A 23,020-nucleotide genomic window follows, 5' to 3' on the forward strand; every position below is an offset into this window, starting at 1 on the left:
AACCATTTTTTGATGCAAAGAGTCACTCACGAGTCTTACTTTGCCGATCAAAGATTTATCAGAATATTCATTACTGCGTACTGTAAGAGGATTAGGTAGGGTTAGTTAGTGTAGGGTCTATCCTCACGGATAATTGCGTTTGGAGGTTGAAATACATGTTACGCAGTGAATTTAACGCTTATATTTAATTTACGAGTCCCTAAATATGTCCTTTTTCATCTCTGGTAAAGATCAGAAGCCTGGAAACATCTAATTGAAAGATTGAAGCTCGAAATATTGAACATAGATTCAAGGTAGTTTGCCCATCCAAGGGTTGATCGCTTCACTTTCACACACATCCCCAACCACTCCATCCCCGTACCGGCACTGTCGCTCGAATGTCAAATAAAAAAGGGAGTCACACACACGAATCGATCGACGAGGGGCGGAGGAAAACGATATTCGATTTGCACAATACCATAATTGTGACCACGGGGCCAAAAAGGGGACCCGTACGGGCGCACGGGCGTGTTACGGCACTGGTGCGCGATACCGTAAATTGTTTGCTTGTTTTTGGCACGTACACCGCCGAAGCCTTACAAAGATGACAGTTTACCGTATTGCCGTGCAACCGGGCACTGGGGAGAGTGAGAGACTCACTCGGACATGATTGGGACATGAATTCCGAGCGTCTGATTCGCACGAAGGCTGATGGGCCGGCGGGCAAGATGATGGAATGGAATTCGATAAAGATATCCCCACAAGTTGCGAGGCCTGTATGCGGTAGCGGTTAATAGCTGGTGGCCAAAACTGTGTGATGCCTCAGTGTGTCTGGGTGAGCGTTTTTAAGCCTTTCCGTGTGATCGATGAGGTTGCGATCGATTACAAAAGGGTAATTTGTACCGTGTGTCCTCAAAAGGCTGCGGGTAAGGAATGAAGCTCTCCAAAAAACAAAAAACCCACATTGAACACATTCCCAAGAACTGGGCGCAATTCCCAGAACTCCGGAAAATAAAACAACGACCAAAAAGAGCGCGAAACAGCGGAATGTTTGATTGGTTCTTGCGCAAAATTTATGCAAATTGCCATGATCGAGCTGGCCACCCAGCATTGTTCTGTTCCGCCCGAACGGAGCGGCGATCGAGTGAAAGGTAAAAACAGGCCTTGCCCGGTGTTGCGAAGGCTTCAAATTTCATTACCACAGAGAAAAAAGCAAAGGTGAGTTTTCTTCGCACCCCCGAGAAGTTTTTATTTCGCTGAGTGCTGGGGAAGGGCAGGGCGATCGAAAGCGATACTTATTGAGTGTCGCAGCTGCACTGCATCCAAAAGGTGGTGCAAGTATGCTGGTAGTAAATTTGATAGCCATTTTGCCGATGTGTTTGCAATAAAAGTCAATCAAAAGGTGAAACTGAAAGGGGGGGGCTTGCCAATGCTTGGTGAGAGCTTTATGTGTCTGATTTGTGTTCTCAAAGGGAATGAAGGCGATTGGGTTCGGGATGTTGAACCAATTGGTACGTGATTTGTAAACCATTCTAAATGTCTGAAGGATGTAGAGGGAATGTGTAGTTTTGGAACAGGAAATTGTAATCAGAGGAAATTTTATTTCAAGATGGCAAACATTTTGCTGAAACTAGAACTACCGAGCGTGTAATATAGAAAGCAAAACATTGTCTCGATATTGAGATGGTTCAAAGACATTAATTGAATTATAAACGGACAAAAACAAAAAGGTAATAGAAAGTATAAGAAAAGTAGAAGAGATCAAACATATATAGTGAAACCACACACGATTAAATCAAGACAAAAGAAGATATAACAAAATAAGAGTATATTAAAAACAAATCAAGAAAAAGTATTGTTGGGAAAAAGAACGGATTTGGGCCAAAAAGTTAAATACAAGTAATTAAAATAGGAGATCAGAAGATCTGGAAACAAATACTGTAAATGATGTATGAATGAATTGAATGAATTAATGAATGAATGAATGAAGTGAATTCACCTATCTGGGGTCAAAGGTCAGCAACGACAACAGTATGGAAGCTGAGTTGCGCGCAAGGATGCTGGCTACCAACCGGTCAATCTACAGCCTGAAAAAGCAGTTCACCTCAAAGAACCTGTCGCGACGGACGAAGCTGGGGCTATATAGTACCTATATAGTACCAGTACTCACATACGCTTCTGAGACATGGGCACTGTCCAAATCTGACGAAGCCCTCTTAGCCGCGTTCGAGAGGAAGATGCTCAGAAGGATACTTGGCCCCGTATGCGTGGAACGACAATGGAGGAGCCATTATAACGACGAGCTATACGAGATGTACGGCGACCTCACTGTCGTACAGCGTATAAAGCTCGCCAGGCTCCGGTAGGCTGGCCATGTTATACGCATGGAAACGGACGACCCAGCCCGTAAAGTCTTTTTAGGCCGTCCACAAGGACAGAGGAGGCGTGGTAGGCCCAAATTGAGGTGGCAAGATGGCGTGGAGGCGTCCGCCATTAAGGCCGGGATAACGGACTGGCAGACGAAGGCGCGAGACCGTGAGCGGTTTCGGACACTCCTGAGGCAGGCCAAGACCGCAAAGCGGTTGTAGTGCCGGATAAGTAAGTAAATGATGTATATAGCATGATGGATATAGCAATTATGTAGCTAACAAAGCAATTAAAGAAATTAAAAATCATCTTAAAAAAATAATAAAAAATGAATAGTTAGTTCATTACAAAAAAAGTGAAACAACACGAAAAACAATACGGTAATACTATATATTCTTATGAAAAGATACCATAATCTATCAGCAAACGAAAGTTGTTAATAAAATAGTAAACAGTATATTTAAAATGAAAAAATAGATGATGCATACAATACATGATCATGAAAGTCATGATCTCATACATGATCAAAATGAAAGATATTCAGAACATCAATATAAGTAGACATAAAATAGGTTACAGAATACCGAATTGAGCATGGTAATATTTATAAAATACATTATAAAGTGAATAAAAGGTGTTGAAAACTTGCAATTTTACAAGAGAATATCTCATCTTGTAAATAACTAATCAAGAGGTTATGTTTGATTCTTTCTAACTGTAACATCAAATTACATGATAAGGAAAGGATCGGAAGTGAACTGCATATGTTGGAAATTGGACTCTATGGTACCCTTTTTGGACAGGCTGGTTGGATTCCTATTGTATTTGTCTAACTAGGGTGCTTGAGAGTCCAATTCCCATTACAATAAGTTCATTTCGTGTAAGATAGAGTTAACAAAGTGTCTCATAGCTATGAGAACTGCTGGAAAACCCTGTAACGTATTTTAAATAAATCAGATTAATAGCATAAACTCGTTGTACGGTGCAAAGGTATCTTATTTCACCTTTTTGCTTAATGGTTTATCCCGTTTACAATCCCACGTATAAAATCAATTTGTTTCCATTCACACACCGTCACAATGCATCGACATAAACATAAAACATTAAAGCCGTTTCCGTAACCGATTCGCCGCTCTCGTTCCTCCCTCCTTCATTTCGCAACCGTTCGATCTGGTCGCCCGTTTCTCGCCATAAAAATCAACTAAAATTCATTGCCCCGGCGTACAGCTTGGAGAGGGCGAAAGGGCACCTCACTTTTCGATGGAATACTACCCCGGTCGGTTTGAAGATCGTGTGCAATTAAAACAACGTACCGATAAAGATGTAATTAAAACAATCCCCATTCGCTAGGGCGTGGTGCCGATGTGCGTGTGTGTATCTGTTGCCTACGCACTTCAACCTACGAAGGATGGCAAATTGTTCCTTCGATGTGAGAGGAATGAGACAGGAGGACGGGTCCGGGTCATATAAAAATAGGCATCCTGACTGACTGGCCCGCCCGCCCACCGGTGGAGCGCGTTTGCGTGAAAATTGAAATGTTTTGTTTTGCAAAAGAAAAAACCCCACCTCCTGGTACCGCCCATTCCCATGCAATTAATGTGCCACAAGAAAACGGGGCGGAATGATTTGTACCTCACCGTGTGGTTTCAATTCCTTCCACCTAATGGTGATGATGCCCACGGGTGTTTGGAAAAAAAAAATCGAGCATACAACAACATGCGATACGCCCCAACGAACATGCGATCGCGTCCGTGATCTCGTGTGTTTGCCAAGCGCATTTTTGCATTTAATAAAGATCGTGCCGATAGCGCAATCTAGTGTCGTGTTGTCAGCGAAACGGAGCGCGCGATGTTAACAACGTTGCATTTGAGCGAAAGATGATGCCGCTATGATTGGCTGAGGGATCCTTTTTTTTTTTCAAACCGGCCTCTTGGGGCGGTTTGTGCTGTTCCGATCGGTTCGGGTGGGTTAGAAGAAAAATGTTGATGGGTGGAAAAACATGGGTGGTTTTACATATATTACGTTCAGGCGGTCGCATGTCAAAGAAAATAATATTTTACATCAATAATAGATGCAAAACAAGAGCAAAACAATTGCAAAAGAGGATGCCAGTAAATGTGTAAAGAAGAAGAAAACTAGGGAAAGAATCCTTTCTGGTTGAATTTTTGTATTTGAATTAATAATACGTTAGAGAATGATTATATATTTCTACGAAATCATTTCAACAGTTGTTAATATATTTCTAGAAGTTCAAAAGTTTAATCCTTATAAGTAAATCCTTATAAGAATCACAAATTAATCGAGCTTTGGGACATTTTTTTTATTTAAACATGGTTCAAAATGTTATCCATGAATGCTTTTTTTACTTAATCGCTGTTGGAGAAGTGCTGTTTAGTCAGATCTTACTTTACCGGACAATAAAAATGTTCAAGTTCTACTGTAGGATGTGGTATAACTTCACATACTGGTGTTTCTTGGTACATTTTAAAAAGTGCCGTAGAAGCAGTAACTTACGTACTTACAAACGGCGTTCGTCGTTTTAATTCTTCAGTTGGAATGAGAACCAATTGGTCTCGTTTCGTATCATTACCATTGCAATAAATGGATGAAAAATGGCTTTCTGAGATATATACAAGTGTCTTCTTACTGTGGTTGTGCAGGATCTTCATCTAGCATCGCCTCCAGATGTCCATCGTAATATTTTTATGACGCCTTATACTAGGGGTCGGCAAACTTTTCCCCCGAAAGAGTCAAATTACATAAAAATAGAGCCGCATGCGCGAGCCGTACTTTGCCAATCGCTGCCTTATACCTTTAATTGTCTTCAAAATAAAAATTAGTATATTTTATAGCGTCAAACCACGATTCCACTGAATCATTTCAGCTGGTTGCCAGTAACTTCAAAGCATGGTTATCATAAATTTCCAATTTTACTAGGAGCAACGATGACTTTCGGTAGATGTTCGCTCCCTATCGTCAATCAGGAAGTAGATATCGCCGTATAAACACCCTTTCCTTTCTGTTATCGGATTCGGATTGGACATCGGATTGTGGAAGGCAAGCCTAAAGAAGGCATTTAAAACCTAAAAATACTGCAAAAAACGACATTGCATGTGTAGAACTCTTAAAAGAAAACAGTAGACATAACAGCAAATGAATTTGAATTATAACACCAAAATTAACATAAAAAGAATATACCAAACGGTGAAAAAGAAATAATAGAATAAGATAATTATAATTGTACAACACAGATATGACAAAGACACAACAAGTTAATAAGCACAAATCAGGAAGGAAAACTAAACAAAAAAAACGTAAAGTCTACAATCAACAACAACATAAATAATGCAAAATAAAGTAAACATGAAAAAAGAACGATACAAAGTACAAAATCACTTAACTATCCCGGCAGACATACATGAGCATGCAAATATCATTATCCTTTCCACGCGCTCGCGCCACCGTACGTACGCGATATGTTTATTTACGGCTGTTTATTCCGGCTAGGGCATCGCTTGTATAATTATAACATGATTAAGATTTTATCACATTTTAAATGTTGCGCACAGTGCCAGTATCTTGCCTTATTAATCTTGCATCAAGAAGCCGTCGTGCCGCCAATCGGCGCAATGGGTGCGGGGCTAGCTGCCAGGAGAAATTATGCCAGAGGATGAACACGCACTCGCATGTCGGGTTGGTTGGGCAGACTGTGGAGCATTTTTATCTTGCTTGTATGTCCCTAGGCAACGTTAGCGCAATCCATTGGTCCGGTGTCAACTGAACGCATGTATAGATTAAAGCAATCGTTTATAAGAAACTTGACGATTTGTGTGTGTGTGGAGGGAAGGGAAAAAATAAAACATGACCGTTGCTTATCCTTCCTTTCGCTCGCTTTTACACCTCCGAGGGACCTTGAGAAGTGTGACAGAAAAAAATATACGCAACCGAGTTGTAGATTGAATTGTAACAAGAGCGGCAGCCACCAGCAACACACCACAAGAGCCGGTTGGCGGGATGGTCTGAAGCCTTTTATTTTGCACCAATTACATCCAACTTGCTGCGGAAAAAAGGCGACTCGCCAGAGTGCCGTATCTTAATCGAACATCCATTAGTGCCCCGCACTGGTGAAAAATGAAGCGGTGTGAAGTAACAACAGCTGTGGCAAAAAACCAAAACAAACAAACATTGAGAGGAGAGCTTTCAGGCGAAAGGCAATTATTTGCCAGACGCGGTACGGTCACAGCGTATGCAGCCATTGCAACTACGGTAATTGGTGTCCAAGCGTCGTGTGCCCGTTAGCGATAGTGATCGATTGTATAAATACAAACGGGTACCATTAGCCATTTGCCAGTGCCAAGAACAAATGCAACCCAGCCAAGCCGGGGCTGAAAAATGCAATTTTTAATGAATGTTTGATCGCACTACGAGCGATCAATTTAAAACCGGAAACCTCATTTACGCTTTCGGATAAATTAATGAGATTTGCGAAAACGAGGTGCAAAAGCACGGGGTTTGCAAGTCACGCCAAAAGGGACGGGCGTGATACTCACACCTCATCACGACATTTCTCATTTAGCACAAACAGTAAGTAAAGCAGGGCACACGTTGCACTAGGAAAGTCGGAAGCAAAAAGCGTGCACTTTTCCTTCATAAAATTCAATTTAATCGAGACTCTACACACCCGTTAAAGGCCGTTGAAAGTGAAATTTTGGGGCCACAAACAGTTGGCCACATTTGACGTCCGTTTGCCAGTTCCATTTCTTCTTCGGTCACGATTTCGATTCTCCACGGTGTGGTCAATATTTTGACGTACGGGTGCGCGCACATTCGCACTTCCTATGCGTAGTAGTAAGTGGGCCTTTTTTATTTTTTTTTTTTAAAGAAGAAGAAAGCTTCTCTTTTGCATTGTTCGTACGCACGCAATGGTGACCTCGACTGTTCACCGTGATCCAACTCACAACTGCCAACTCCAGCAAAAGTGTCCGGGAATGCTTCAATCACGACCGCAACGCACCGTCGTGGAGGGTTCGTCGCTTGCTGTCGTTTCGTTTCTGCCGCAGTGAGCAATCCCCAACGGGAGCGGAGTCGTGCCGTGCGAGGATGATTAAAAATTCTTACCCGTTGAATGGGTCAACGAAATGGGGAAAAGCGTGTGTGTGTGTGTCACCAGTTCCCCCAAAAAGTGCCGAATTCTGGGTGGGAATTGTAATAAAAACCCTCGACCGTTCGGCGTCCGGAGGTTAGTTTTGTTTGAAGAAGTTATCCTTTCGGACGTTGCAGTGAGTGAGTTGAGCGGTGTGGTCAGGCACTCTTTAACTCTTCAACATGCGTGCTAGTGGGTGGTTTATTGTGTACGCGATCGGAAGTGTACTGCTGGTGGGTCTTTCCACCGCAGATCCAGTGATCGGTAGTGGAAGTGTCTTTGCCGCTACAATAACACGTGCTTTGGTGCCTCCGAAACGTGATGCCCTGCTGCTGGGTAATCGGTACGGTGCAGGACAGCCAGAAATAATAGTGAATCGAGCTCCAGGCTCGCCAGCTCCGCCACAGCGTGACCAGGGAGCTGGCTCGTCGGGGTACAACTATGATGCACCGGCTGCCGCATATCTTCCCCCGGAATCGGTTCCATTCGCCGATGAACCAGCTCCACCGGTGAACAACTACCTGCCGCCCGTCATTGCAAACGATCCGCTCGCCGATGAGCCCGCGTTTCCTGCGTCACCTCCACAGGCAGACTATCTGCCACCGTCAAATGATCCGCCGCAGCGAGATGAAGTGTTTGTAGTGTCCACGGTGTCTCCGGCAGAGCAGGGCTATAACTACAACGCACCGACAACGTCAACTACCTTCGCTCCGCTAGCGGACGAAGGGTTCGAGGAGAGCCCAGACCAGGAGGGAGGCTATCGGTACGACCCACCGGCAAACATTTACATCCCACCGTCAGCGGGCGGTGTTGGCCGATCGCTTCGCGACGATCCTGCCGGGGCGAGAGCTCCCATAAGGCTGCAGTTGAATGAGCTCGCCTGCTTGCGAAACGGGGGCGGTTACTTTCGTGCGTCCCTCACGGTGCAAAGCCCAATTGAGAGTGTCCCGCTGGTGGACGTTGAGAACGATGGCGGTGATCTGAGCGGGTGCGAGGTACGGCTCGATCAGTCGCGCCTGCTCGTCGATATAGCGTGGCCCGACTTTGGTCGGTGCGGCGTGACACCGTGCGGGCAGACGCCGGCGAGAGAGCTTTGCCTGCGGGTGCGCTTCCCCGCCATTGCCGGTATGCGCACGGCCATCGATCCGGTGCTGACGCTGCAGTGCCGCATACAGCAGCGGATCGTCGCACGGACGCACTCGGTGCGGCTCGGGGTGGCGGAAGATGCGCAGGCCCGGTCCGGCACGGGGACGGCCTTTGCAATCGGGGGGTCGCAGCGCCCGTTTCGCTCGCAGCTGGGCATCTTTCGGCGACAGGGTGGAGGAGGCGGCGGATCGTTCACCCGAGCACTGCAGCCGGGCGGAGCGGTACTGCTCGGGGAGGAGTTGATGCTGCGGACGCAGGTTTCGGCGGGAGATGGTGAGTATGCGGAGGACGATTTTTGGCCAGTATTCGGGTTGGCCATGCGGATGAATATTCATGGTGCAATTTTGTGACTTTGTTTAGAGTAGTTAACTCAAGGCTCACTTGAAACGCATTTACAAGTCTCTCTAAGGCGAATCTTCAAGGAAACGGTAGCTTAGAGAGTTGTTCATGTTAGAGAAAAGAGTTGCTATAAAGTATCCAAGAAACCATGGAAAACCTCTAGCATCCTTTGACGAATATTTTTGTGAAATGTTATTCAATCTGTAAAGATTTATTGGTTGATTCCCATATTTCTGTAGTTGCTTCCCATATGGTTTTTTTGTGAGTTTTCAAAATTTATTTAGCGTTTCCCAGAATGGTTTGGTTCAATTTAATTGATATCGAATCGGACGATACCAAAAAAATATGGGAACGAACCAAAAATCTATGGGCTACGATGAATAAATTGTGGGATACTCTTTATGTGAATTTTGGTTTCAGAATTTAGGATGCCAAATCGCATATGGAGACAATGTTCGCCTAAGGGAGACATTCATCTTGAAGAGACACATGTCACATGGCATGACATGTATGGAATATGACGGGACCAACAAAATGTTCATCTTATTGAAATAATTCATCTTGTAGAAACTCAATAGTTAAATTTAGTTGCAGGAAAGCGAATTAGAATTGTCTCTAAAAAGAGGCATACAGGGGTTTCCAAGACACTTTCAAATGTGCACATCATTATTTACTACCTTCAAGATGTTTTTCAACAGCTGTCAAATGATGGATTTGTTTCAATAAGAAATTTCAGTTTTTACACATGATTTTCAACACGTAACAAAGAACTGTCAAACTCAATCCTGCTCGAAACGTGTTGAAAATCATGCTGAAGTAATAAAAAAATATGATGATAGAAATGAAATATCAGATTGATGTGGATTAATTTCTTGCACGCGATGAATTACAACGTTTACATTCAAAACTGTCTTGGAAATCCCTGTAATTAGCTACCAGTGAAGGGATCATCTATTGATTACGTAACGTTCAATGCAAATTATTTTTTTTTGAGTATTTACTTAAATTATTCGATTGTATGGTATCAAGGTTTAAAAAAAATAATTATAGAGTTACTATAAACGTTTAAAAATCTGTTAATTTTTTGTATACAATACAAATTAAACGTATGGCATGCTGGCATTTTTATTTCAATATTTTGAAGAAAATCTCATTATTGGTATTATTTGTTTAATCCAGCCAGTGTCAGCGGCAATGTTCTCTAAATGGTCTGCTGAATGTCTGGGACCAACCGAACACAACCAAGCTCGATAAACTCCATTTTAATATGTCTCCCTCCCCCCTGTTCAGGATGGAACTTTACGCGCCTTTCCGAGGTGGTAATGCAACGGCTGTCGCCAACCGGAACCGTACTCAACTCCGCTTCGCTCGTGAACGCGAACGGATGCTTGAACCCGCTGATGCGTGCCATCAGCCCGGTTGCGCCCGTCTTTGAGGCACCGCTCGGCTACCGGTTGGGCTTTCGGGCGGCCATGTTCCAGGGAATGCGCAGCGGCGACGAGATGATCCTGCGCGTCCGGATCGTCGGTTGCGTTGATCGGCGAGAGTGTTTGGTGGTAGGTTGAGGTTTTGGTTTTGATCAATTTCTTTATTTTTTTTAAATGTTCATTAAATTAAAAAATATACATGAATAAGCAGCTTTAATGTAGAAGCGAACATCAAATCAACTGCTTCTCATCCTCTGCCCCAGGAAAACTGTCAAACAACTGCCCGCACCAAACGTGAAACCGAAAGTCCCGTGCCCGAAGCAGCCCAAGGCACAAATGCAACGACACCCGCAACAACAGCGACCACAACCACCGCGGCAACACTGCCACTGGCCGAGACGGCATCGATCGCCTTCCGAATTATGCTACCGCCGGAGCTGGCCGCTTCCTCTACCGATCCGCAGAACACACCATCCGGCCACACAACGTCCCCCATGTCACTGCTCTGGATCACCGTCGGCACGACGTCGGCGGTCGTGCTGGCCATCGGCGTGCTAGCGCTGGTGCTGGTCGCATTGCGCCACCATCGGCGTCCCAGTTACGATGAGTATCGGTCGGATTAGCGCTTAAGCTGGCTTTTAAAAGCGACACCACGTGTGCAAACGGCCGAATACCATCGAGCGTTCGATGAATGAAAGCGAACGTGATGTGAATGGGACGTGCCGCCGCTATTAGCGGATGCGCATTCTTGAGTTTGCTTCTATGCTTGCTTTTTTTCTTCTTCTTTCTTTTAAAGGGTAAGGTTCGTCGCTTGGAGCGATTTGAGCGAGGAGGGCAAACACAAAAAAAAGACAGCAAGCGACGAACCCCTCGCGCGCTCGCGCGCACTCGCACAGTCTCTTGGGGATATCGTGCGAGGGAACGTGAAAAAAGTTGCCATTTGCCACCGTGAAAGCGCTGTAGCTGTTAAGTGAGTTATTAAAGTCTCTCTCGAAGCGGAGGGCTGCAGAATGTGAGCATCATATATGAGCATCGTCGGGGCTCCGATCGATTGAGTGAAGCGAGCAGTGGTAGTTAAAAAAACAGACGCGCATTAAATGATTGCCGCCGCTTTTTCAACAGTCCGTTGAATGATTTCTTGCTAAAAAAACTTTGCAAAAAAACAGCATCCTCCCGATAGCCATGACGAGTTCAACGGGAAGCCGCCTCATAAGTAGACAGCGAGATAAAGCGGAGAAGCAGTAAAGAAACACATCAGCTCAAAACCGCATAATAGCAAACCAATGACGCACGCTTGGTTGTATAGCGAGTAAAGGGGAACGGCAACATCGAGAAGGGTTCGTCGCTTTGCAAAAGGGCAGAAGGGCCCTGCGCACGATGACCACCAAGTCGAAGGCTTAATGAAATCCGCTGAGAATTCCTACCTCCTAAACCGTGTATCCCCGGCCATTCCTTTCGCTCTGATCGTGCAGTGTGTGCTTGTGTGTTTTGCCGTGCTTCATCACATCGCATGCATGCATGCATGCAGCCGAACTGCAACGGTGACTGTGACCGAAGGCTTACCAAGCGGCCCGGGATCCGATCGTGCATGAAGCATTGAGCCGCTCGAGTGTAATACACACGTATAGCAAGAAAAAAAGAGTTTATTTAATTAGGTTGTTGCTGGTGGCCGTCGAGGTGTTGCGTCGGCCTCGGCGGTTGGCTTTGTGTATGATTAATTATTTATTTGTAAATTATGAAACGAAGGCGACAAAAGTTCTTGCGCGCATTTTGCGCATTGTGTGTGAAAAGAATGCGCTGCGCTGCGGATTGCGATTTTGCAACGCTTAAGAAGCTTACGGTATTTGCTGTGTGTGTAGAGATGATTTGTTTTGTGGTGCAATAAAACTTAGTACATGTGTATACAGTGTTAGTGATGGACTTTGATCTTTTTTTTTGTTTGGTTTTTTGATGGAAAAGAGGGTTAATGCTGCCCTTTTTGTTTGAGTTTTACTTGGGAGCACTATTTCTTCATCAATTGTACAATAAAATATTATATTAGCATGTAGTGGAGTATTACGAATCTAAATGAATGACATCTATTTGCTATTCGTTAAACATATTTAAAATAAAATAACGTTTTTCTTTTTCTTAATTATTCTTAAGTACCCTATTAGAATGTTTGCTTTACTGCAGAAATGATTGATGGATTATAGCTCTTGTAATATCATGCACACAACTTGTTTATACCAATATATTGTTGTTTCTAAAAATCTGTTCATGATTTGAATAAATGTAAAATTAAATTTGTATCGAATATTACTATTAAATTTAAAAAAAATCAGCACTCTTGATAAGTTCTTCGAAAACTTTGTAAAGCATAAAGGCCGGGGGACATTGTCCGTACCCGCTAGTGTAATTTCGATTTTCACTAGCGCATCTGGCGGCGGCTGACCGAAGCATTTTGCCAAACAATTTGGGGATGCTCCAGAAAATACGTAATTTTTCTATGTTTTTTACTTTAACTGGACTGGGAAAGCTTTGTAATTGATACATAAATATGTTGTGCAAGTATTTCAGCCGTTTTCGCATCGAAAAACGGCGAAAAAAACTAATTAATTTTGAGATCCGGCACAACCATTCCCCCGACGACCAAAAAAAGCTTCCACCAGCCGCCACCAGATGCGCTAGTGAAAATAGAAATTACACTACGGAGTACGATCAATGTAGCCCGGCCTTAATAAATCAAACACATCCATCAGAAAAGATAAGGAGAGCCATATTATACATACCAAATAATGTGAAAAGAGAAGGATATAGTGTAGTGTAGAGAGTGCCGTCCCGTGGTATAGTCGTCAACTCGAACAACTCAATAACATTCCCGTCTCATGGGTTCAAACCCAGAATGGATCGTCTTCCCCCCAAGGATTGACTATCTATCCGGCTGCGTGGTAATGAGTTAAGTCTCGAAAGGCATCTATAAACCAAATAGAAGCAGAAGAAGAAGAAGAAGAAGAAGAAGAAGAAGAAGAAGAAGAAGAAGAAGAAGAAGAAGAAGAAGAAGAAGAAGAAGAAGAAGAAGAAGAAGAAGAAGAAGAAGAAGAAGAAGAAGAAGAAGAAGAAGAAGAAGAAGAAGAAGAAGAAGAAGAAGAAGAAGAAGAAGAAGAAGAAGAAGAAGAAGAAGAAGAAGAAGAAATTGTAGTTTATGGCTAAGTGTTACATGCGGAGCTTCTCAGGTCACACGAAGGATTGGCTCTCAGCAAGAGTCGCAGGGTCGTAGTGAGGAGATTTTATCGCAGGAGTTCTTGGAGTTAACACCTTTTTTAACATCCGAATTAGGACAGAGTCCCTGGATTTCCAAGCTAAAACACCTTCTGCCGACTGCATCCTGGCTTCCCAACCGTTGGATCAGCGGGAAACACTGGCTAGTAGGTAAAGTATCAAAGATACTGTCGGAAGGTTTGCTGTTTGTTTCTCCTCCGCTACGACCCTGCAATCCTTTGCGTGGTCTGTCGGAGAAGCTCGGCTCTTAACATTGATGGAATCTATTTATTGTAAAAATGTGTGTATAAATTTGTCCAAAACATCCATGTACAACATGAATCTAACACAGGATGTACCGAAGAACATATTCTTCTGGAAAAACATAGCTACCACTGTTAGCATACAACCACACAAAAAACTACCCTTAGTAGAGAATTGTAAATGTATTGAAAATCCAAGAACAGTACCCTGAAGAATGAAATCTCAATTGAAGCACGTATACCGTTATAAGTTAATGTTCTTTGGCGCTAATAATTCCTCCGAAGCAATCTTAACGTCTCCCGAAAATCATTGTCCATTCATCTTCCGTACCAAAACGAATGACAATTGTCCATTCCTGATATGGAGGCAATTTATTTATAATCTTTTCTGTCTGTCTTCTTAAGTCACGCTTAAGGCAGCATGTGGCGAGTGTCGCGGTCTTCCCTTTAAAAAAAACTCAGCTTAATAACCGCACCGCAACTCTTGAGGTGCATAAATTTATGTTAAAACCATCATAAAACACACACACACACATGCTCATGTGCAATTCAATACAAAAAAGCGGCAATCATGAAGCGGGGACGTAGCGGGGGGTATGGCGGTGATAATTTTTCACAACTTTATTAATTACAAAATCAAACAGCCGTCCCATAAATCGTGCTGCCGCTTATGAATAAATTATACCGCGCGATACGAGGATACGAGGCGGGCACAATTCGGCCACCGCTCTTTCCCATTTCGCCATCTACGCCCTCTTCACCAGCGCCCATGCGGTAGTATAACGGTATCGATGCTATTTATGTGGACACGTTTCGGTGAAGCGACATCGATCAACGGTAGAGAGAAGAGGGAAACATGGGAAGGATTGAAATGTACACAAAAATATCAATCCATAAAAAGCCCCCCGCATTCCGGTTCCATGCTCTCTCCCTTGCATGCCAGAAGCTTTAACCAAACGGAAGGTGTTGAATACGTCATTCCCGTAACCATTCTGCTAGTTTTTATTCTCGCTTGCGTAACTTAAATTGCTTCCCAACTTGCCTCACCGCTAAAAAAAACACAAAACCCAAAATCCGGATGGAGCTTTGTTTCCCAAGCAAAAAGAAAAATCCCTACCCTACCATGTGTGTGTCTGTGTTAGCGATTGATGCGATTCCGGTTTTTGGTTTCCACTGACAACCGATAGACAGAGTCGAAAAAAAAGAGTCGGGGCAATAAAATGACGTTGGGTTCGAGCTTCGATTCAACGACCGCCAATGGATTTCCTTCCGATCGATCAGTAGCGCAGAGAACAGAGAGCGCGAAAGACGAGCGGCTGGACTGGTGGCACCACGGACGATTCGATTGTGCAGTTGACAAACGGAATGCAATGAATTGCCGGCTCCGCGGTACGCAGTGCACGCCGGCAACAGTTCGCATAACTTATGACGGTTGGCTGTCGTTGAGTAATGGGCTCGATTCTATGATGACAAGCGCACACGCGTTAACAAACCTCATTTGGCACACACACGCGCACGCACACCCATACGTACAAAAACATATGCTAGTGTAGTGCCGTGCTTGCAGTGGTGTGGCGGGTGAATGGAAGTTTATAAATTATGTTTCTCGTCTCGCGTGTCGCACCCCGGTGCTTCCATTTTCCAGTAGCTGCATTTAGTCATCATTATGAGCTGGAAATGGTGGGTACACTCGGACAGTAAAGGGCAGTAAATAAATGTGCAGCACCGTGTGCACCGTCGTATCCTCCTATGGTTGATGAGGAAGAGATTTATTTTTAATTTAGTGTACTGTTTTCAAACAAAACAACAACAAAAAATCATAAAGTGATTGGAGGACCAGAGCTTTAAAAGCTATCTGAGGACAGTTTGAGAGTTTACACTAACCAGGTTGAATGTACTGCAAATTAAGTGCATTTTTTGTCCTAAGTACTCGTTGTATACTAATTATTATGGCATATATCTGCGTTACTATTTAAACTTCTGCGTCTAGGCTAAGGCAATGCTTTGCTTATTTGTTCGAATTCTAGATCTACTATAAAAAAAAATACTAGCGCCATCTCTCGGCAAAACAAAAAGGCTATACCATTCGTCGTTTGTTGCCCTTTTACATGATTTTTACATGTTGGCCGTGATTTTCTCAATGACCAGAAGAATTGCGTGATGAAATAGCAGCATAACGTTTGCCAAAATTTTTATTTCTTCTTGTTATTTGACTTAACACTTTACTAGTTTTATTATTTGTAATTTTAAGTTCATCATTTCGGGTTTCTTTCAGACAAAGAAAACAAATCCTAGACATGGAAAGTGGAATGTTCCATCTATTCATATTAAAATCAGTTGGTTGGTTCATATTAGAATATGGTATTAAAACAACGCCCATCTAAAACTTTAGGTTTCAAATAGTACTAGACATCATGTTTAAGTATTTAAGAGTCTAATAAGAATCAATATAATTTAACCAAAATTTATTCAAAAGCATAATTTTTCACATCATTGAAATAATGTGAAGCATTAGGGATATTTTGACTCATTCTAGTGTTTAGATTATTATTAAAAAAAAGTGGAAAACTCGATTTGCTATAAAAATACTACTTCATAACAAAACTTTATAGCAAAGACTGCTAGATACATGGTTAGCTTCATCAGAAGCTTGGCGCTTGTCAACTTACTCATTTACCACAATTTCATAGCCTCGAACGCGAGTGAAGTTGCTTAAGTTGCTTATCTTACTTTCTTATTATACTATCACCATATCAACATATTTATACATAATAATAGCAATTTGAAGTAAGAGATCAAACTCCCCCCAAACAAGTCAATAATGATCGCCAATAAAGATGACAACAAAATATGATCAAATCGCGCGGACTCATGAGATAGTATATCCGACATGAGGTATCTAGATGGAAAAGCATGCATCTGTTCCCCTTATAAAGCTTCCGAGCGGAACGGTAAGCTAAACCAACCCATCAATCATCTGTCGGAACTTGTAGGTAATGTAACGTAGGCTGTGAATTGCTCAATTCGCTGCGACTAAATAAAAACAAAACATACAAAACCATCACTTAATGCTGAATGAAGCGTCCCGATTTGGAGTACTGTATAGATAGTGGTGAACTCCATCGTGATCAACAACAAGCGGTCGTAAAGTAAAAAAAAACCACGCAAAAGCGGCAAATTATGAAATTAACGGCAACAAACTCATATCTTGTCGGATCGTGCACCAAATCCTTATATGGTTGGTATGGTGGTAAAGCTGATATAGCGAAATTGAGATTCAGCTCTCGATGAACAGGCGAGGGTTCTAAGGGTATGAGAATGAGTCCGTGGCACAGACGTGCCGGTGCTTTGGGCGACATCTAACAAAGTGTTCTTCCCTTTCGTGCCGGGGAGATCGTGTCGTCGTGATAAGAAACCACAACCGGCCTAGAGGATGACTAGGGCAGTGAAGGGGTTAACCTCCCCCGGATATATCGATTCTATTTACATCCGAAATGTACATCTTGCCCTTGCCCAACATGGCGCGCCTGGAAGTGCTGTGAAGGGCTTCAGGGCGCAGCAGAAAGGGAACTGGCACGTTGTTAAGTACGCGCGTTGCCACTGCTGCTGCTGCCGAAGCTCCTGCTGCCGCTGCTGTAGTTCGTTACGCTTCGTCACGCCGCGTTCTCTCTCTTTATGGTCCGGTGCATTGGTTGCAATGTGCCGTTGCATACAGGGGAGGGAGTCTGGAGGAATAATTTATTGCTTCTTTCACACGCTTGCAGGTGTCGTGTTCGTGGCTACGGGTGCTCCGTGGTTGCGGTTGGCAGATTTTTCGCGATTGTCGCAATAAACAGAGGGGAGCCTTCGGTGGACGAAATTATCGGAAAGGCAATCAAATTTATGTAGGCTTGACAATTTTGATTGATCTGTCCGGAGGGGAAGTTGTCGCGCTTTGGCGGAGGACCGCTGGAGTTCCAGCAATGGAGCACGGGTAATGCATAATTCCGTTCCGGTTTTAATTGTGCACGGCGGGCTGGTGCTTGTGTCGGCTGTCGCTTCGGTACTGCTGGCGGCATTTTGTCTGTGCGTGTCCTTTTACAGCAACCCCCGGGTGGACCTGGGTGGGCACGATGGGTACGATGGAATCGGCTCCCGGAGATAGTGACAGTTGACAGATGGACGGCATTGGAAGGGAACCAGAGGAGTCAGTGGCAGTGTCTTCGGGGGGTTTGTTCTTGGCGCGCCGTTAAATGGGCTTATCTTAAGCGCTCATGAGTTGTTGATGATCGTTCCGTTTTGTAGCGACATCGATTTCCATTCACCGCAAACGGTGGCGTTTCTAATTGGACGGGATTTATGTGCCTGCAGATAGCATCTCCATGCATAATCGTTTGTCGTTTGCAAGTGCAAAACCTATGTACCTTTGTAAGCATTCGGAAGTTATGGAAGCATAAGCCAATATTTATTTAATTTTCCGCCCATAATGAACAGTTTAAGAGTTATTAATACAATTTTTTCTTCCTATTTGTTGAGGTAGAACATAGTACAATAGAGTGTCGTGAAGTTCGAAAACAGGGAGTTATTTTATTTAAAATTTATGGTATATCTGTCCAACAAAAATGGATAACAAATAAAACACTAAATTTTTAACTGGATACCTGGCTTTAACTGGCTTCACCAACATTCTTTACTCATTAGTATCAATCGTTGTAAAAGTCAAGCTCTTCTTCATACGAGAGGTTGATTTTTATTGGAATAGAACAAGCCGTTGGTTGGCTTACATTTTGAATGAAAATAAAAATATATCGTAAAATTTCATACAAAAAATGAGTTCCTTCGTTAAGTCTGATTCATACCACTAGATCTGAAATATGTGCCAATATGCTGATTATATCATAGCTCTGTATACAAATTGCATTGCATTTTGTGATAAGGAATCCTAAGATATATGAAAAGGAATCTGCTTAAAGAGATAATATTTCAATATTCAGGGTATGTTTCAGTATGCAGCAAAACTTTGATAAGCACAGACTCGCGCACTAGCTAGAAATATAAACTATTTGTGTCTGAACTTTGAAATAATTAACATCCAAAAATATCAAAAATAAGTTCAAATATTGTTGTTTTTCAAGTTTCAAAATTAAAAACAAATTTGGAAGAGCAATGATACAACAAAATGATAAATATTCTTTGTAGTAAGATACTGCGTTAACAAGAAACCTTAATATTGAACCAATTCAACGGTGCATTCGTTAAGTTATTACTTTCACTTACGTTTTGTGAGCAAAATCTCATTGAAATGTTGGTAGTGTGTAATAAATGTATGAAAAATAGTCACATGGATGTCCACCAATGTATTTCCTATTGTATTGTTCTATTGTTTTACAAGCGAGAGTTGAATTATTACAACAGGAATTTATATAACTCTTGCATCTGTACGCTTTAATGTCGTGTACCAAAAAGTGTTGTTGATTGCTGCATTGATTCGCACTTTCCACTGCACTTGCAATCAAAACACCAAAGCTTAGAGTTTTACATGATATCATCATCTAATTCACCAAAACCCATCACTGCATCAATCCACGTCTAAGGTGCGTCCCTCCGTCCAGCGCACACTTCACCGTCCAGTTAATAATGAGCACTTACAGAGGTTATTTACATTCATGAGTCATAATTACGCGCATGTAATAGGTTCGTAATTTATTAGAATGTAATCCCTTCACGCCAGGAGAGCATAACTTCCGAAGCCAAAAACCAATATTGACCGAGAGGATTCGAAAGGCTCGTAATTAAGCCGACTTTACATTCCCAAAAGCATGCCGATCAGCGCACCAAGCCCCTCACTAGTCCCGTCTCTGGAGCCTGTTCCTGCAAAGCGTCCGCTGTCTCCCGCAGTTGGGGTACAGTTGCAGATACACAAATCCCCGGCAGTTCGTACCCGGTTTGCGTGTCGCATGACCGGCGGGTAAATAAATTATTTACAACTCTTAATTGACTTAGCGGATAGTTGATGTAATTAAAATTAATTTATTACACATACACACACATACGCACTCACACACTCATACACACATGAACGCATTCAGCCTGAGGTCCCTTTTTGGGGGCGCCTTTACCATTGCGGACAGATCGCGTGAGACGCAACGGCTTCTTGAAGTCGAGCGTGCCGTTGTCTCCCGAGACCTCATTGCCACCTTTGGCTTTGCTTGGTCGATGAGGAAGTAGCACTAGTGAGCAACAAAAAAACACAGTCTAAAGACGCCCCAAAGCACTGGCCAGGTGGAGAGTCTGTGTTGCTGCAACCACGAAAGGAACTGCAACTCTCCCCGGAGTTGATCAAAGTTATGAACCGCAGGGAAACTGACGCGGTCGAGCTGATGAAGTTATGTCCCCAGGAGATTTGCCGAAGAGATGCCCCCATCGAGCGCGTGTGGTTCGGTGGGAGATAGATCTCACGCCGACTGCCCTTTCTTCCATTCCCCCGTTTGAGCGTGCAGCCCAGCACGATGTCACCAAATGAGGCGATTCTTCCTGCTCGGTTTATTCGTTTTTGGATGGAGCGTGGTTGGTTATGTTTTTTTTTTCGACGGTCCGGCCTGGCAATTGACGCGATATAAATTAAACATGAGAAAATCGATATAAATTACGACCTGTACGCCCGCCAGCCGACTGACGTTCTGGTGTGCGGTTCGGTTTGGGTGGTGGTTTTAGTTTTCTCACGGAGCTGGATGATCCTGCCGGCACAGGGGAGCGCGGTAAGTGGAGGACTCCACGCGGGTCCACACTGCGGACATATGCGGAGTTGATTAGCGGAGAAGTATGAAACATCTGTCACGCGTAAGGAGCGTATAGAAACGTGGTTTAGCTGTGTAATTAGCGGTGTGGGCCAGTGATTTAATAGACTCCCTTGGACGCGGACAGCATTGGGGGAAAGAATTGCATGTTGAGCTTGTCTATGCTTTATAGTCTATTAAAGCCATGAGTCGATCAAGCGGTTGTACTGTAGCTGGATGAAGTTATTCACTTCCAATGCGAGTTTGTTATTTGTACGACACATGTCTTTTATACATGGACAACTGTCAAACGTAAACGTCTTTAATAGCTGACATTTACGCGAGCACGGGATCTATAATGAGTAACGAGGCGTCTTATAGCCTCGGTTCTCATGTGTCATCTATCAAACTACTGTAATACTGTGTACTAATTTGTTCAAAATGCAGAACTCCTAATTCTGAAATGCAATGAACTTTTGTATCACGAGTTTAATCCTTTTCATGTGCATCGCGTGATTTGCTACGTTCATGAAAAGGGAAATAATTTGATCTCCACATGAACAATTTTGTCGTAATGACCGATTTTTGCAAGAAATAATAGATCTCCTAACATCTTTAAGGCTTCTACACAGTGCTGCAATATGTCACTGTCAATATCATAAAAAATCTGACTGAAACAAAATCCATGTCAGCGTCACGTACTCAATTGCGATGATCAGAGGTGACACTCAAACAGTTGATGTAACCAATACATGCTTTGTAACATTTTAGTAACTAACGTGCTTGGTCAGTCACATTGTTATGATTTTTTTACTGTGATCAGTTCTGCAAAATGTCACGGACATAGTCATAAGAAATTCCGACTGAAATAAAATATTGTCAGCGTCACGAACTCTACTGTGATGATCAGAGGTGAGACTCTAACACTCGTACTTCGCGTTCGGCTTTCATTGGGTATCAGTAATTAACTTCAAGCTACCACGGATATCTTCGTTGTTTTCGATGGTGATTATCCCGTGATTCTCATGACATGTTCTCATGAAGTAAAAGTCAATTGAAAACCTTTTATGAGCAACTTTTGTACCGTGAGACCGTAGTCTTAAATACACGTGTTAACTTTATATTGTTATTTTCAAAACCAAAAGTAGCAGTTTCACTGCTATTACCTTTACCAACACTCTAGGAAGGAATTGAATGTAACAAAAATAACCTTTCTTACATCTTTTGGATGTAATTATTAAAACTCCACGAAGGACATATTTTTATTTTTCTTCTATCAGTTAAAGCAATACTCCGCTAGGCGTCTAATTTTACCTTCGCCTTCCCACATCCTTCAAAGCAACTCGTTACATCGTTGACGATCGATTATCGAACCCGCGCCAACTAACCGTGTCAAATGCGTAACAGTGATTTCGTCCCGCAGAAAGAAGCATCCAATTGACACCTTTTACACACCGGGCTTGGTTCGCACCTAGGTGGCGGCACGTAACCGCTATTCCGCCGCCGCCTGTCCGACCCGCAGTGCATGAGCCCGCTTACCCCAGCGGCCTGTTGTTTACGGTGTGTGTGTGTGTGTGTGTGTGTGCATCGGCAGCAACCGCGGCCGATTAGGGTGCAATTTTCTTAAATGTGCTAATAATGCTTTACGCAGCACATTCGGATGCAGTCGAGCGCGGATGGAGCCCCTTGCGATCGGTCCTGCGATCGACACCCGATAATCAAATAAAGTAATTATAGATCAATAATATTTTACGGCACTTTAAACATCATATTACGGCTGTGATGCCGCAGCGATGCGTGTTGATTATAATATAGGTTCGATCGAACGTCATCGAAATTATTGAATCGAGAGAGAGTGAGAGAGAGAGAGAGGACCAGACAAAAAAACGCGCCATATCTCGGGTGGAAAAATTTTGCTGGACACAAAGAGGATCAATGTATCGAGGAAGAGTTGTATCTGTGGTGGGTTTAGCTTGATTTGGAAGGACATTGACAGGCGGCCAGGTTGAGGAGAGCATGCGCTTGCACTAGCATATAATTAAGGCGTCTGAAGGAAAATTGGTTTCTGATTGCTACCCTTGGCACGGACGACTTGGCACGACAGGTCGGGAAGGAATCGATTGAGTCGAACAAGACGAGAGAGAGAGGCAAAGTGGAAAAAAGAACATTTCCTTTAACAGCGTTCAGCGCAAACGGTTAATTAGCGCAGAAATGCTTACGCTAACCGATGGAGTGGGATCGTCGTTTGCCAGCATCGGGGAGGATGTGTATGCTGGGTAGCATAAAATGTATTATTGCAGGGAGGATGCACATGCTTGGGGCTTGTTCAAGATGTCCTTAAGGTAGAGAATAAAATAAAAA

General features: G+C 43.2%; 2 protein-coding genes across 3 annotated transcripts in view; one reads left to right on the forward strand and one right to left on the reverse strand.

The window, feature by feature from the left end:
- The window catches only part of LOC133392676 (bcl-2-related ovarian killer protein-like), a 52,200-nt gene that overhangs the window by 2,995 nt on the left and 26,185 nt on the right, over positions 1 to 23,020 (reverse strand). The window contains exon 2 of one of the 2 annotated variants that reach the window (XM_061653094.1): positions 13,173 to 13,357. The exons of the other annotated variant lie outside the window; for it this stretch is intronic. The gene's annotated coding sequence lies outside the window, so the exon portion shown is untranslated. The remainder of the gene's footprint in view (positions 1 to 13,172; positions 13,358 to 23,020) is intronic. 2 annotated transcript variants of the gene reach the window in all.
- On the forward strand, positions 7,672 to 11,024 carry LOC1271204 (uncharacterized). Its single transcript, XM_309954.5, has 3 exons — positions 7,672 to 8,908; positions 10,265 to 10,530; positions 10,665 to 11,024. Exons 1-3 carry the CDS (start codon positions 7,672 to 7,674, stop codon positions 11,022 to 11,024), a joined length of 1,863 nt encoding a protein of 620 aa, XP_309954.5.

The sequence above is a fragment of the Anopheles gambiae genome, chromosome 3 (genome assembly GCF_943734735.2).
Source record: "Anopheles gambiae chromosome 3, idAnoGambNW_F1_1, whole genome shotgun sequence".
NCBI lineage: Eukaryota > Metazoa > Arthropoda > Insecta > Diptera > Culicidae > Anopheles > Anopheles gambiae.

Bases quoted from the DNA above. Each gene is read 5' to 3' on its own strand.
- LOC1271204 (XM_309954.5), top strand. From the start codon at position 7,672: ATGCGTGCTAGTGGGTGGTTTATTGTGTACGCGATCGGAAGTGTACTG. The intron at 8,909-10,264 runs GTGAGTATGCGG...CCCCCTGTTCAG, and splicing joins GCAGGTTTCGGCGGGAGATG to GATGGAACTTTACGCGCCTT. The intron at 10,531-10,664 runs GTAGGTTGAGGT...CCTCTGCCCCAG, and splicing joins ATCGGCGAGAGTGTTTGGTG to GAAAACTGTCAAACAACTGC.